We start from the raw sequence: 16886 nt of genomic DNA on the forward strand, positions 1-16886 counted from the left end.
TCTTTTTCTAAGACTTATTCTAAATTTCAAATATAAAAATACATACATCATGTTGAATCTATGCCATGAAGAACTAAGGCCGTTCTGGAGGCAAAAGTGGGTGTAACCCCATATTTGGAGGTGTGCCTAATGGACTGGCCGGTAAGTGTGTATTTGATTAATCTGATTAATAGTGTCTCAACGAAAAATGTCTCCCTATTTATCAATGTGCTCTTTAAAAATATAATTAGATTATAAAATAGTGGCCTAGAAGATGATCTGTCTATTTGAATACAACAGTTTAATTTATTTATTTGTTTGGTTTTAGAGTGTAAAAAATATATATATATATGAAGAACACATGAACAAAGGTACCATATGTATTTTGTGGGGGTTTTGTGTTTATCTTATGTCTACATGGCAACGATCTTCCAAATACATATGAACATATTTTATGTCATATCTCTAATCTCACATTAGCCATGCCACTGTTTTTCCACTTGTAGGCCAAAAATTCTCCAGCACTAAGTTCTACAGATCTTTCAGATGTAGCTGAAAGTGTGGCGAAATAGTACGTACATTACGATGTACAATTTATAAAAGATAGAAAAAAGTACTACTATTCAACACTGCACAAACTGTTTAAATGTTTAGAGCCAGCAGTAGTTGAAAACATTTAGCAACAATCTGCTTACAAACCACACAACAATAATATAGATTAGCACACACACACATACACACACACACATACAGGTAATTGTTTTACACAACATATTTAAGACAGCTAAGGTTTTCATTCTGAACCAGCCAATGTTTATAAAACATTTCAATATTATTGTCCAGACTCTGTCCAGATATTTTATGAAAAGAAAACAGTGTTGGTTTTATAGTTACCAAAGTGGACAGTTGTCTGATACACATTCACACTCTCGAGATAAAGAAAAACCTGTTTCCAGACTGCACCGACATAGCTGATCACATTCTAAAAAATACGTTTCTATAAGGTGAAAAAGACTGCAAAATGAATGCTTCATGTATTTACCTTCTAAATTATGATTTTATGTGCTCTAAAAGTTATGCCTTTAGCCTGATAAGAGTAAAAGGGGTCAGAAAATATGATGAATGCACCAGAAGAAGAAAGACTGACTCCTTATTCACTAAATTCAACTCAAGCTCAGTAGGAGAAATATTCAATTTTATATACAGTATGATTATTTCGCCTTTAATGTTTTTACAGCTGCCATCAGTTTAACAGACTTAAATTGTGAAGTTCTCCCTGTCATCTTTTTTTTTTACTTGATCAATTACAATACCAAAGTGGCTTTTTACAAAATAAAGTGTGCATTATTGACTCATGTCTTTAACCGTTAGGATACAAAAGAATACCTCAAAACAGGAATAAATTATTTTAGTGCATGACCACTTTCAGATGCATCTTAGGAAAATAAATAATTCTTGCCCGAAACACAAAAGCTAAATTTGAATTTTATATGTAAAAATAGGCACTCCATGCCAAAGTCTTGCAGGTGTTAATAAATACCAGAACTAATTTGGCTTCACAGAAAGCAGAAGTTACATGCAATAACCAAATACAGTAAATTTTACATTTCAGAAAAGCAACTAGGATTTTCTTCGGCTTATTTTATTTATGACAGTATTAAGTTTTGACCAAAGCAAAAATACTGAATTTATTGTTTTTGTTTGTTTTTTTAACTCACCATACTAACAGGACTTGTTACACCAAAAGTACATATTGCACATATAAAATTAGCAAAGTTCAAGTCTGAATCAAAAACACCTTGTGATGCATGCAGCTGCTCCAAACAGGCTTAAAAACAAATACAGATCATGAACGTGGTTTTACAATCAGAAACACTGTGGAGGCACTTCAACACAGTAGCCTAAGGACAAAGTAATTGTGTTTCTTGCATTTTGAGGAAAATAAAAATATATTCTTTCAGGATAAAAGGTGAGGGCTAAAAGTGTTTGCCAGTCTTAACTCAATGTTTCTGTCTCCACTGGAAGGTACGCTCCAGCAGTTCAATAGTCCTTGTGACAGGGGAAAGGCTGTTTGGCTTGCAAATGTCCCTGCTTACAGTCTGCTTTATATGCAGGAATGGTCACGCTGGATTTTGGGATAAAAAAAAAAGGGTTTGGTTTGGAGGCTTTTTTTCATCTTCATTCTTGCCTCTGCTCCCTGGACTTGGAAAGCAAAAAGAGGCTTTCTCTTATCCCTTTCAAATGTCCCCATTACGACGGGCATTCCTGACTCCTCCGGCGTTGTTTAATGCTCACTTCACCATTGAAGCTGGTCCTCGCACTGTCATCCCGCCTTCTCTTTGTCTTCCCAGTCTGTTCAGAAGATACAGGGCTTCAGTTGAATTGCAAATGACTGAAAAATATACATTAAGATAATTTCCTATAAAGGAAAACTGATAGAAATATTGTGAAAAGAAAAATCAAATCATGGACTCTACACAGCCAATGAGTTTGGCCGTGTTGTCCAATGGCGTAAACTGACATCATCATTTAGATACATGCAGTTAATATTGTTATGTAATCTTGCTTTTTTGCACATGGCATTTTACCTTACTTTAACAGAGATCAATGGGTGAAAGAATCAACCTAACCACTAGAGGTCAGTATAACATTGAAGAAGTACATGAACAATCCAGCCAGACAATTTTACAAATAAATAAACATAAACATTTTTTAAAACATTCTTCTAATGTAAAACTTTTAAATCTATGGCTCGTGTAGTAAACACCAAATCATTCTGACATTATTCTAGCACATAGTGGTGGATGTCTTCAGAGTGCACGAGTATCTCACACCATGAAATACGAAATGGCTGAAAACTAGTTGTAAATGCAAACGTTTTGACAGGTGTGACAGAATGTGGTTGTCCTTAAAAGATGAAAAATGCAAAATTGTCTTCTCCACTTTCTAACAGTTCTGAAGTTTAGTTGCTATCGGTGCCAGGAAAGCATCAGAAAAAAAAGTGTTTTAAATGGGGCTATATGAATATTTGTTAGATTAATTAGATTATTATTATTAATTATTATTACTTATTTTTTTAAGTATTTTTAAGTACATTTACTTGAAAGGATCATAAACATGTCAGAAAAGAAAAGGAAAAAGAAAGGAAAGGAAAAGAGAAAAACACAAAAACAAGTCATGCTGACTTTCTAAATTTGTCTACAGACCTTGGCATCCCGTTCTGCAAATTTCTGGAACATGTTAGCATAGGTCTTTTTGTCTTTTTCGTGATGTTCCTTAATCTTGCTTTGACAAATGGAAATCTGAGCACGAGCTGCTCGATTTGCTGAGTTGACTCGCAGTACTTGCTGAAAGTCTGCCAAGGCCAGGCTGAACTCATTGCGGCGGAGCCGGGCTTCCCCACGACGATACAAAGCCTTCTCATTGTTTTCATCAAGCTCAATGACCTTTAACGGACACAAAATAAATGAACAGTATAGTAATAGTATAGTAGTAGTTAAACATTCATCAGCTACACGTACAGGAGATGGGCAGACATCAGCTCACCTTGTTGCAGTTGTCCACTGCTTGTGTGAACTCTTTTAATCGCAGGAAACACAAGGCCAAGTTAAGGTGGGAAGTCAGAATATAATCTTGTATCTTCTTCTGTTGCATGTCTCCGGTACCATACTCTATCTCTAGCCAAGAAATTATGCGCTGGTACTGGATGACTGCCTGGTAATACCGCCCTGCCTGATGAAGGAACAGAATATATCTTTATAAATCTAAGATCTAAAAATAAATAAATAAATAAATCATTTACTGGCTTGAGTGAGCACCAGGAGCTGTACCTTAAAATACTGATTCCCTTTACTTTTTACTTCAGTAGACAGATCTAGCTTTTCTTTCAAGTCCATTTCCCAGGAATCTTTAGCCTTGTGAAAACACAGAAACAGCATAATGACTTTTTTTAATTGGAGTTAGTGAACTGAAAATATGTCTATAAAATCTATGAGATCAAGTTTGCCTCTCATCTCATCTTATTATGTAGAAACTAGTGCTCACCCTTTGGAAGTCTTTAAGAGTAATCTCATATACGATGTCTTTGTCTGGTCCTATTTTGTATTCTGGTTTGCCTTCGCTTCCAAAACCATACCTGTAAGCATATAAATGACCACCTGATTATACTAACCAATAATTACTATTTTGAAGCATGCCATTTCTGCATACCAACATCTGTGTCAACAGTTGACCCGAACCACTTGACATTCAAGCTCCAATTTGTGACATGATTTGAAACTGCTGCTGAAAATTCCCCACATGCTATAACCATCAAACATTTCTAGTAAACACACAAACCCTTTGAAATGACATCAAATGAATTTTATTTAACTTTTTTTAGATCTGAATTTCTGAATGATATCATTGGACAACTGCTTTCAGTGAAGTTGAATATGGATACAGGGCATATATTTTGAGTGTTTCGAATAAATATAAATCAATTGCAGAACATACAGAACATAAACACTTATATGTATGATATGCACTGACATATATACTCGAAAAAATGGTGTGTAGTACTTAATGGAAAGGTTTAAATAAACCAAAAAAATGCAAATGTTGTATGTAATTGTAACCTTAATAGTATAAAAGAAAGATTTTATTATATCAGTGAAAAGTCTGTTTAAATCTGCAAAAATAGAGAGCTCTGAACCAGATATTAAGAAAATATTTCCTTTAAGGTTTCTTCCTTTGTTAGCTGATTAGTGACTTCACTATATTTAATGTTTATCACTAATATTGTTTTTTAAATTATTGAGAAATATTGAAAAATACAATAAAATTACATGAAAAAAAGCTTTAATAGCTTTGATATTTATGAAATAAAAATGAGATATAAAATAATTAAATTAAAGTTATCATCTTACAGGAACCTACAGTCCTACAGTTAAGACACCTTAAATAAAAATTTCATGAGATAATAATAAACAAAGCGCACATAAATAATTACTGATTGTATTTCATTAACAAAGTCACATGACATTTTTACATTTGTTAGGAACTTACTTTGGTTTTAAGTAAAGTAAACAGCACTCTCCTTTCTGCATCTTGTCCATGGCTCGGTCCACTCCCAGAGGAATGCTTTTATCTTCAGCCTGACCAACAATAAAGCTGACGTCCCTGCAGTCAAACAGTCGGTCACCACACCTTCCCTCCAGGTGCACTGTGAGACACAGGGCACAATTTAATCTATGATGTTGTCAATTACTATACAGATCGTTTATCAAACTGGCACAATGCCAATTATTGATGAATAAACAAATCATGTCGTTACCGTTCACAATTGATCCATCGTTGGGATTAGTGTAACCTTCCCCTTTGACCTTTATTCTTCTCACAATTCCACCATCGCCTGTAAGTACCTCGCCTTCAAACTTAATTAGCTCCAACTGTGTGAACATAGAAATGCCATCACTATACTAACAAATGGTGGGACAACGCAAAATACAAAATTACAGCTCTGCAGAACTTTCAGTAGGTGTGGGAGGTGAATTAATACATAACTAAAAACAAGTAGGAGTTATCACTGAAAATAAAAAAATTAATGACTTATGGTAATGAAATAATAAGAAATGAAGCAAGTACACTGTGTAACCAGACACATACTGTTTCTATGCCTTCTATGTCATAACTAGCCAGCTAGCTAAGAAAACCAAGTCTCACGTATGAAAACATCAGTTTTATTTGTTTTATTTCACTGTAGATCGGTTTAAAGTTGGGAAAGAATATTAAATTTAACTTTTTCTGTATATATGTTTAAAAAAATTATAAATGCTCAAGCATTTTAAGGATAACTAACTACATCTGCAAACCCAAGACTCTCTTGGTGTTTGGCTGGAATGCAAACTTCAAAGTTCTGTCAGGTTTGGGGTTAAGTATGATGTCCCAGTAGTCTCAAAACCTGTGCACATGAAAACCAGACATATGCACACAATTTGAGTACGTAAAACAATATGAAGAACCAGAAAACCACCGAATGTGGAGCATTCTACGCAGTGCATATCCAGCTCTCTCATATGTGCTAAATACTGAAGTAGTTCAGACTTTTTCAGTGTATGTGTATTTTTTTCAATAAGAGCAAAACTTGGTAATGTTTTTTATAATCCTTTATACTCTCTTTTAAGAGTATAAATAAAAAACATATATTGATAAATTTATTAGCTGATTATGTCTGCTTGAGCAACATTTGATGAGCCTACAAAGTGAAAGCTGAACTGAGTTGAATCACCAACTGGGAGAATAAAATATATTTTCATGAATATAATGCATTTAATGGGGCCAACATGAAAAGCAGATCAGAAAACTAAATTATACTTAACACTGATTATTCAGGAAAGAGAAGATCTGAACTGTAGTGTCACTGAGCCCCAAACACACTTGTAAAGGTGGCATATGAAACTATGCTGGCTGTATGACTGAGGGGGATTAAAATAGACAAACAAGTTAATTTTGTGACCAGCGAGTTCCATCTGCAGAGACATGCTCCTAAATTAAGGCCCTCAGTGCAATGCTGGATTAATGCGTCACACAAATGACAGCGCTAATGTGACATGCCTACCTCAAATACTACTGAAGAGCTGGGAGGAATTTTGTCAGGATTTCCAGCAGCTCCATAAGCATACTCAGGTTTGCACAGCAGTGTGCACACCTCTCCTCTCTGCATGGACAACACAGCAATGTCCCAAGCCCTGAGGACTTGTCCTGTGAGTAGATCAAAAATATTTAAACAATTAAACAAGACTTTGTTGGCTCGTTCGATAAGTTCAAAGGTTATATTACATCATTCAGATATATAAATTTAAAGCAACAATTTTTCCTGCACACATTTCAAACCGATCATTTTGCTGAGGATTACATGAAAATGTTGATATTTGTAAATATAAAATATCCAGCTTAGCTTAAAGACTGAAAGAGTTCAACAAATCAGCCAGCATCTCTAAAGCTTACTTATTAAAATTATATGTCTTTTTTTTTAATGCGTAAAAAAAATCAAAGTTCTGACAGGCTGATTTTGTTTTCGCTTGAAATGGAGAGCCTTGCATCTTTCCATATATACTGCTTAGGTAAGCTAATCTGATTAAATTAAGCAAATGTGGGAGTTAATACAAGGATCTGACATGCATCGTCAGAAGATATTTTATTTCAGTCCAACTTGAAATTAATCACAGGAAAGTGTTTAATCAGACATTGCTAACACATTTACATGTAAATACATATTGCCTGCCTACCTTAATCATTTGTGGCAATTAAGAGCCCTGGAATACAGTTCATACCTTCCTTACTCACTAGCTAGTTCTTGCCTTTAAGTATATTATCTCCCCCTGCTGGTACTGCGACTTCTGTATGCACGTCCATGTCACGCTTTGAAAAAGTAAAGTGTGAAATGGATACGGTGGACCGACATGTGAATTATACATTTTGCTGTGATATTGGGTTGCAAGTTTTCAGTAGTGTGTTGCTGCAAAACTACTATGCCTCTCAAACTGGCATAGTAGTTGGATTTTTTATGTAAATTAAAGGACTGGACTGAAAATAAGTGAAGGAAATATACATCATGAACATCTTTGAAAGACCTTCCAAAATTCTGGAGAACTATTGGTTGAAACTACTTAAAGGTACAGAATTACAAAGACTGGCTCCTTGGTAGTAAAATATAATACAATACTGCATTTACCTTTAATTTATCAACAGTTAGAGACAGTCATGCCAGTCACCTACCTTTGCCCACATGGAAACAAAAGGGCTCTTTGCGCTCTCGACTACAGTCAAATTTCTTCCCAGTGACCAGTTTCCCAGTGTAGTGAACCGTTACTTTGTCCCCAATCATGGGCCTGTCTCCATCTACCCCTGCACGCTTTATAACCTGCAGAAAGAAAGACAAGTGTCTCCTTTAACAATAAAAGCTTCTACCATTTAACAAAGAAAATAAAAAAGATAACTCCTAGATCTAAAAGGGAACAGATAAAAAAAAAACATGATGTTCCATATGGTGGAAAAATGAGTCCTACTTGTGAATGAATGTCAACAGTCACATGATGACAGTATTGTAAATACCTTGATAACTCCTTGGTCTTTATTGGTTGTTACATCAATGCCCTTTGCAGCAAATAGGGCTGTGACTGACTGGTGATCCATTGGCAAATCCTGATCAGTTGTCATTTCTGCGCGTGGAAAACCGATAGTATAACACTGCCAACGATACAAACACACAAGCCTAGATGTTAGCTATCTGACTGACTGCTTGGTCATTAAATTTCCTTGCATCTCATGTTTAAACAGGAAAATTATGCATAATATAGATCAAATTTGTGGAGCAGGGCTAGAAAAATCAGGATATAGGATAAAAATATCAATGTGATGACCACAATCCACCCACCGAATATTACTGTTACTTCACCTTATATAACTTGAAGCTATTTTAGGGACACATGTCTAAATCAGTATCTTGTACAAGAAATACATTTACAGTTATTGTTAGCAGCATCCACATCATCATTGATCCCAGCTTTAAGAGAAACACATTTGTAGGCTATGGCACCTTTTCTGATTCCCCCCAACAGATAAAGTAATTACATAACTGTGAATCTAAGTGAAAGCGAACAGCAAGTTGCTCACTTCACTCATTTTATTTTGTAGCACGCTCTGTACTTACAGAGTACACGGAGTACTCGCAAAGCGTGTATCTCCAAGACCATTACTTAATGACCTTTGTGTGTGCTTGGAAAAATATATAAACACATCTGGATTTTTATTGGACACCAAAATGAATTCTTCAGAACCTCATTCGCATAGTTTTACTGTTTAGTTTAAAAAAAGCCTTTTTAACGTAGCAGAGCCCTCCATCTAAAAGCCTCACATGCACAGGGGAAACACACCGCAACGCTAAACCTGCAGCATCCTAAACAGCCACATGATCTTCCCAGTGTTTATGATGACACAGTTAAAAGTGTTGAATTCAGTCAAGGATCTGAGGTGATACACTAATAAAATATCACAACATGAGGCCCCACACTGTCTGGCTTTCTCTGGAAATGCGATACAGCTCAAACATTGTCTCTTGTGAATCAAGAGCGGCATCGATGTCAGATTAAAAAGTTCACACAACTAGGTGTCATGTGAATTTCTGTTATGCTGCTGACAGTACAAGCACTGACACCTAACCGAAAATGTTAGTGTTCAAAGATTATTGGAAATGTTTTAAACCAGAGACGATACAAAGCTTCGGTTTCTTCATACCAAAGTGCTTTAGATTTGGACAAAAATAGTTTTAACAAAATGTGGAAACACAAGCAGCCAAATACGTAAACTGGCTAAATTCAAAAGTATACAGATGGCAAATTCCAAATAATAAACTTGCTGTTAAAAAAAAACAACCTTTCTATATCAAAAACACTTAATATTCAGCCTGATGAAAGGTTTGCTGGCAATAATTTCAATAGCAGCTTTGCCAGACCCATAAAAACTGTAATGACATGTTGGACATGTTGCTTCTCTCATCAAAGCAGCAATCACTGTCTGCATGCTGCTTCTCCCATACACAAAACTACCATCTCCTCTGGCACAATAATGTTGACATTGTTTGAAAAAAGGCCACATAGTTATGTTAAGCATGTTGGCAAACACCGTTTGGTGATTGTTATCATATGCAGCTGTTGACACATTAACACTTTCTCACATATCATCGTGCTAGGGATGTTACTAAGGCTAGCACTTTTTGGGGGGCTTTACCACACTCAGAAGCACACTGTCCAGAGAGGCAAACTAAGCAAACACCCTTTGGTCTCCTAACAAAAAGAGAAGCTTCTAATTAGGCTCTCCTATTGGCACATTTTGCAGTGATAACTATAAAACCCTCTTAAAGGAGACCTATTAAGCTTTTCCTTAGTTTCTCTCATACAAATGGCTATTAAAGATTCAAAAAAATGAGATGAGCATATGTGCAAGTAATGCCTGTAAAACACCAAAAGCTCAGGCTTCGTATGACATCTCTTATACGGTCATCACAGTGGTTGAACATTGGAGATGCACCAATGGCCCCACCATAAGGACATAAATAAGGAATTGTGAATCATTCAAAGCTACTTAGGTAGGGTCAAAGAATGAGAAGTGTTGAGAGTACACGTACTCCTGCAAAGGCACTACATAGTATAGAACCGTTGCCTTACTGGGGCTCCGTAGTTAGATTACAGAAGCCCCACATGCAAAGAACAACAGCTGCATTTTTTAATGTGAGAGAATCTTTAACAGAGTATTGTTGAGTAATGTATGTATTTATTGCAATCCTTTGTCATTTAAACACTAAGACACGTTTTTTGTCTATGATGTTATTTATTGTTTAACAGGTGATGAAGTAAACCAATTAATGTAGTGGCAAACTGATTTTTATGAGGGTATGTGGGGGGAGAATTGGTCGTTACGGTAGTCTTCTTTGCCGAGGCTGCACCACAGTGCTGGATCTCCTTTGTAAAACGCTTCCTTTAAAATGTTTTTATATGTAGAAGTATACCATTTCGAGCTAAAATGGCCTCTTGGTATCAAGCCAGTTTGGACTCATAGAGTTATACTTCATCTGAACATAATTAAGGTCTTTCCTTTATTTATTTATTTTTAAATAAGCCTTCTACAGTGCAGCGAATCTTTGAGCAGCACAATAACGTATTGCGCAATATACTTGAAATTTATATTTTTCCCACTGACAAGCAAATGTAAACATATTCGTTTTAGAATGAGCAAATAAAGAAAATATTTGACTTCAACTGCTTTGGTTTTTGATGATTAAATTGCTGACTGTATGCTGGAAAGCCGTGAGAAAGGGGATTTTATGTAAAGGCAATCTTTGTATCGCCTGTTTTTTAAGCAGAGATGTTGAAGATACGAGATCTCAGTGATGTCACAAGCAGAAATCTTCTCACATTGCACCACGTTTCTAGCTCAAGTTTAGGTAGGGCTGTCAGGACAGACTGTTTCAAATAGTCAAAATAAAAAGTGCAAGTGTCCATTCAGAGTAACGTGAGGGATGCAGTGACAAGGACACAGCTGCTGATCAGACGACAGTTCTAAAATTTCCACAGACTTCATTTGAGGCAATAACCATTCTTCGGGCGGCATGTTGTTTTACTGGAGAGGAGCAGCAGCTCGCCTACCCTGCATCAGTTTTCTGGATTTTTCCATCAGTCGCCCTGTCTTACGTTATGTTCTGCTGTGGCGACAAAGAGCCTGCAAACACTAACATTAAGCAACAGCACTTGGTCTGAGTCTCATCAATAAGCAACATGTCCAGTGTACTGAATACCGATAAAGAAATTGACCTCATACTAAATGAGATCTTAGGAAACGTAAACTATGGCGCAACCTGAGTGCCTCAAACCACAGGGTGAAACCATAAAGATCTGTTTTACTGACATTTGCACTGTTTGTTCTGGTTCTTCAGCCTTGTGTCTCCCCTCAAAGTGTTTGTGCACTGAGCACAAACTGTCCATCCCTCATTAGCAGCATCTTGTCTTGTGTCTTTGATATCTGATGGATTTGGTTTTAGATGTAACTCGTGCATGTGTGTGTGCATTTGTGTGTCTGTACACAATGTTCCTTCTATTCACAGTTCCCCCGCTGGCAAAGCCTGACGGTGTTCACCAATCTGAGACCCCCTCACATACAGCCCAGTTTCAATTTTTAAACCAAAACAAGGTGATTTAAACAAGTCAAACAGAACCTATATTTACAATTAGATTAACATATGATTTAAATAGGGTAAAACAAGTAGGTGAATGCAGACATATATTAGCATCATTTCAAGTAAAAGTTGTGTGTTCTATCAATTTGACCCTTTTAGCTTTTGCTTTTTCTTTATGATAAATATCCAACTATATCTAACAATGTAAAGAGGAACAGTGGACAAACAGTGACAGCAGAGAGATGATGGCATGTAGACTACATGTACAGCTACTTTGCAGAGGAATACAGGAACAGAGCACATTAAGACAAAGACACACACACTTCAGCCTATCTGTACGTTCTGCCTCATATCCGTAGTCTGCTGATTAATATGTGAACGTGTGAGTACACAATGTGCATGGCAAACAGACATCCTGAACCAAAGCACTGTTTGACATACGGGATTTTTCCCTTTCACCCAACAACCCTTTGCAGAGTTTAAAAAGCGACAGGAGTTGACTTTTTGAAAATGCTTGCAAAAATAGATTTGACGTGAAATTTGACACTGCAAACCTTAAAAATATATTTTTTTGTTAAAAGGTAACAGAGAACCCCCCTTTTTACAAAATAATATGTCGTAAATTTCAGTGCTTTTAAAAACAACAACAACCAGTTTATCTATATTCCGTATCTACCTTGAGGCAGTTTGATTCATCTCTGGGATGTCGCCTCAGCCTCTGTTTTACAAGGCCACCTCTGCTTGTGCCTTAAATCAAACTACCCGTGCGGGGACGCCCGTGTATTTGAAGTTATTCAAGGGGCCACCATCATATCCTGTAATGTTTAAGTGCTCCAGAATAAATGCTCAAGCGCCAGAGTTGCTGGTGTAATTCTCAGAAACAGTTACACAACCTGTAATTTATGTAGGTACACCTAGGCTTGCACGTAGTCTAGATATAAACTGTTGTCCTCATCCTTCCCTTCCACAGGGACCCACAGCTAAGTGCCACATTTACACACACACACACACACACACACACTTTCACCTATTAACCCCCACCACCCCCCACAAACACACGCGCGCGCACAGTGCCTTATCAGCCTTTATTTTCCAGCGCACAGTGGGATATAGCTGTAACCTCATGCGTGTGAAAAATTCGGTATCAATTCTGAGATACGTTTTGAGTTTCTCTGTTTTTATATATGTGCGTGTGTGTGTGTGTGCTTTTAAAAAGCAGTCTTTAAATACAATGAAGGCTAAACCTTCACGATGTATCACAAGTGTCAGTTTAACTCAGCCAGGCATGAATATGCCTTAATTAGCTCCTTAATTAAGTTCCTCAGCAGCAGAATAAAGAGGAGTAAATTAAATCACTTACATGTTCTTGTGATCCGATAATAATAATTTCTTCAGCGAGTCGGTCGATAAATTGGAAAAGCGCGTCTCTTTCACCTAATTCAAGCCCGCCCTTCTCATCTCATATCCATGGTACTAAATGTTCTGTCCATGTGGTTATTAAGCAGCGCTCTTTCAGTCCAGTTATCGCTCCTTCCCGCTCTCTTTTTTTTAATCTCCGTCTTTGCCGGTGACGATAAACCTGCCGGTGTAGTAGTAGCCACATGGAGCTCAGACTTCAAAATGACACCGGGGAGGTAGTGAGGCAGAGAAGCACACAGAGAAAGAAAAGAGAGAGAGAAAGAGAGAGGAGGGGGGGGGGGTCGAAACGAGTAGAGTTGTGGGAGGACGTTTAGAGTAAAATTAAGGGCAGGTCTTGGAAAGCAGCCACAAAGTAACACAATGTTCCGGCTGTACTGTAGCTGTACCGCTGCCGCTGCTGATGAGAACACTGTGTTCCAATAGACACCCTGACCTGTAACCCGTTCCGTGCCGAGACAGCCAGGCCGGGAACAGCCTGTACCGCAGCAGGCTGTCCTCCCCGCTCAGCTGACGACACGTATCGTCAACAGTACTGTGTAACAGCCCGCCTGCAGACACAGACGAGGATGTGTAATCACCGAAGTAAAAGCACACCTCACTGCCCGATAAGACGCGCGGTGATACGGATTAGCGCACTGTTTCTGTAGACTTACAAAGAAAAGAGGGGGGGGAGTAGCGTATTTGCTTATCGGAGACTTTTATGGCTTAAAGGACAGTTTACTGTCACTTATTTCAGGGTAAGGACTTCTACAAAAGCGCATGCATGTTTTTTTTTTCCTATTATTGTTTCTTTTATTAATTCCTGGTGGTATTTTTCCATGTTGGCATTTTTACTGGGCGGAGATAATTTGTCATCTTTTCCCAAACAGTCTGTGTTTACATTATTGTGGTGTTTACGGCTTTGCAACAAAGTATGAAGATCTTTTACTAGTTGGAAAAAAATACCACTCAATCACGTTAGATATAAAAATCTAACTCCTCATGTTACATACAAATTCTCTATTCTCACTACATGGTGTAAGCTATTGTTTTACCAACTTTGCAAGTAAAATCTTGGCGACAGCTGTTTTGCTGTCAAACCAGTAACAGTGAAAAGTCCTGCCAGAGTGTTAGGCGTCCATTTAAATGTATAAACACGGTTCAGGTGGTGCTGTGTGTGATTCTAGTATTATGGTATTCTAGTGATGCGCATCATATTCTATTAACTCTTGTTTTGCAAGTCAAATTTTGGGAACTATACGTTCCTATAAATACAGGCTAGGGAATAGCCTTCCCTGTATGCACTGTGATAAAAATATAAGTCATTATTAAAAGTAGAAGTACTCATTGTGAGGGAACATAATGGCAGTCCCTGCCAAAGTGCTGAATGATAAATCAATGTAATAAACCAAGAACATATGGTGAATATGCCTAATCCTGTCTCATCCTATAAATCATTATTAATCATTAACCTCCCGATACAATAGTTTTCATATTTTGTAGTGAATCAGTCAGTATTTTACTCTGATGTGGATGCTCACTAGAGAACCAGTATGTTAAACCTGTCTAGGCCATTACTGTAGTCTAATAATTGCTACTGTATCCTAGTAAATTACAAAATGAAAATTGCTTACTGTAAAGTACAGTTCTTCTTAAAGTCTTCAAAGTTTAATTAAAGTAAAAACCTAAAAAATACTATTGTCTAAGTGTTACTATATGTAATGAGGCACTATAAACACATTATAATTTGGGAGTTGCTTTTTAACCTGGAAATCCACATGAAAAATAAAATAATAAATATTCAAAATTGTAAATTGTAATTTAGTTACTGAAGTCATTTTGATTCATTATGCATTCCATATTACCAGGATTAGAAAAAAGTGTCACATCTAACACATATCTAAAGTGCTCACTGTGAAGCAAAATGTTACATAACAACTTAAAGTAGCAACCTGCTTCAGGTGAGCATGAAATGCATTGCATTTTATGAAGGATGCTTTGCAAGTCAAATTTTGTCCTGGTCAAGAAAGACCGCAGTTATCAGGGAGAGACAGTTTTCACCTGAAATATACAAGAAGTCTAAATAGTAGTGAAGTACTAAACACACACCAAAAGAGATGAACGTGAGAGACACAACACAGAGTATTTTAATATAATATTTTTAAAATATTATCAGAATGATATATATATAAAAACCCAGCGGGAGTTGATTTATGTTGTAATCAAACTTTTGACAGTGGTCATGTTCTTCTCCAAAGGGCACGTGTTTGAGTATATTTTGACCATGACTCCTAAACAGCCTGTAAGGAGGCTGAAAGCTCTCGTCATGTGGAAACCCCAGACTCACACTCTGCATGCTGATGAAATCTTGTGTTCAAACAGCCTTTATCTCATTTCTAGGCTTTTTATATTGCTTTTTATATTATACATGATTAAAGCAAGTGTTTGCGGTTGAGGATGTTGGCATTAATATGTCAATAAACAGTGCTGAAAATATGACATGCTTTATGGCTGCTTCTTGTGTCTATGTTTATCACATTTATTGTATTAAAAACTATAAAATATGCCTCGAATTAATGTTATGAGTGAATCATTAACGAGAACTTAACCAAAATTTGTTCATGTCAGACAGCGAGAGGAAAACTTTCCTTTATAGAACCGAGATACTCAAAGAGCCTCGTCTCTCTAGATGATGAATCCCACCATTATAGGTGGTAAGGATACTGTCTGACCACACTGCTGGCAGACAGCAAGCTGCTATTGAGAGGGAACATGATGATCCTGTTAATTATATAGGTGACATAACACAAGTGAACCTGACTCTGCAAACACAACAGGGATATTGTCAGCTGGGGTGAGTAATCTTCTGAGCATCTGGTTATCGGAAGAAAGTAGCTTTCACACACATGTGTTTTAGAACATGTTATTAACATTTAAAGAAAAAAAAACAGCACAGAAACAGAAAGATGTAAAAACACAACCTCACTATGTGTCACTGCCCGCATGAAACCCTTAAAATAATAGTACTGATTATCTAAAATAAAACACCATGTCAGGACGGTTAATTCCTGCACGGGCAAAGGTTGGTTTGTTTGTTTTACCAAAATTCGTGAACCGTGGCGTCCTGGTTGCTTTGTCTGTCTTCTTTTCCCCTACACTGTAATGCTTAACTGGAGGTCAAAATGAACTAAACAGGCTTGGGCTGAACTGAGATGCATGAATAGATATGTATAGTGACACATGCTTGAGATGTTGTTTTCCTTCCTGAAACATCAAGAACATCTTGTTTCTGTTCTGGTGAAAGCACCCAGGCAGGCGAGAAAAAAAAAAGAAGAAGAAGACAAATGAAAATTAGATGGTCAAAGGTTACATCAATGGTCTGTGGCTGTTTTATACATGCAGTTGTAACTTATTTTTAGAACTTTGTGGCCTTCTTACTGCTACTTACCTATCACTTTGCATCGGAAAGTCATTTAATCTTTGCTAAAACAAAACAGTAAACAGCAAATCTGATAGGTGTCTAACAGATTTTGCTAAATACTGTGTAAAGTACAAAAATCTGACAGGCAGTTGCAAGAATCCATCTGTCTGAATGAGTATCTTGGTGTAACCAGAAGCACGCGGGTGAGTTCATTCAGGGATACGGGCTGCACAGTCATCAGGAAGTGAAACAGAACAGAATGTGCTGTACTAATCTGATTGAAAAACACTGTGCTGAGTAGATGCTTGAAAAAAGAGATGATTCATTTAAATAGCAACAAGGAGAACCCTATGGCAGCAGGGGAATATATACACGGAA

General features: G+C 37.0%; 1 protein-coding gene across 1 annotated transcript; it reads right to left on the reverse strand.

The window, feature by feature from the left end:
* Positions 1 to 1153: 1153 nt before the first annotated feature.
* On the reverse strand, positions 1154 to 13509 carry fkbp5 (FKBP prolyl isomerase 5). Its single transcript, XM_084928919.1, has 11 exons — positions 13050 to 13509; positions 8074 to 8208; positions 7738 to 7882; positions 6578 to 6720; positions 5294 to 5408; positions 5026 to 5182; positions 4024 to 4114; positions 3810 to 3893; positions 3526 to 3711; positions 3186 to 3425; positions 1154 to 2331 (listed from the first exon to the last, which is right to left on the reverse strand). Exons 2-11 carry the CDS (start codon positions 8176 to 8178, stop codon positions 2230 to 2232), a joined length of 1368 nt encoding a protein of 455 aa, XP_084785045.1. The 5' UTR covers positions 8179 to 8208; positions 13050 to 13509; the 3' UTR covers positions 1154 to 2229.
* Between the last annotated feature and the right edge of the window lie 3377 nt (positions 13510 to 16886).

Source organism: Perissodus microlepis, chromosome 5 (genome assembly GCF_051167445.1).
Source record: "Perissodus microlepis isolate ML-2025 ecotype Zambia chromosome 5, ASM5116744v1, whole genome shotgun sequence".
NCBI lineage: Eukaryota > Metazoa > Chordata > Actinopteri > Cichliformes > Cichlidae > Perissodus > Perissodus microlepis.

Excerpts from the sequence above, each read along its gene's own strand:
- fkbp5 (XM_084928919.1), bottom strand. The coding sequence starts at position 8,178 with ATGACAACTGATCAGGATTTGCCAATGGATCACCAGTCAGTCACAGCC. Across the intron at positions 5,183-5,293 it reads CGATGGATCAATTGTGAACG|TGCACCTGGAGGGAAGGTGT; the intron begins GTAACGACATGA and ends TGTGTCTCACAG. Across the intron at positions 3,894-4,023 it reads CTCTTAAAGACTTCCAAAGG|GCTAAAGATTCCTGGGAAAT; the intron begins GTGAGCACTAGT and ends TGTTTTCACAAG.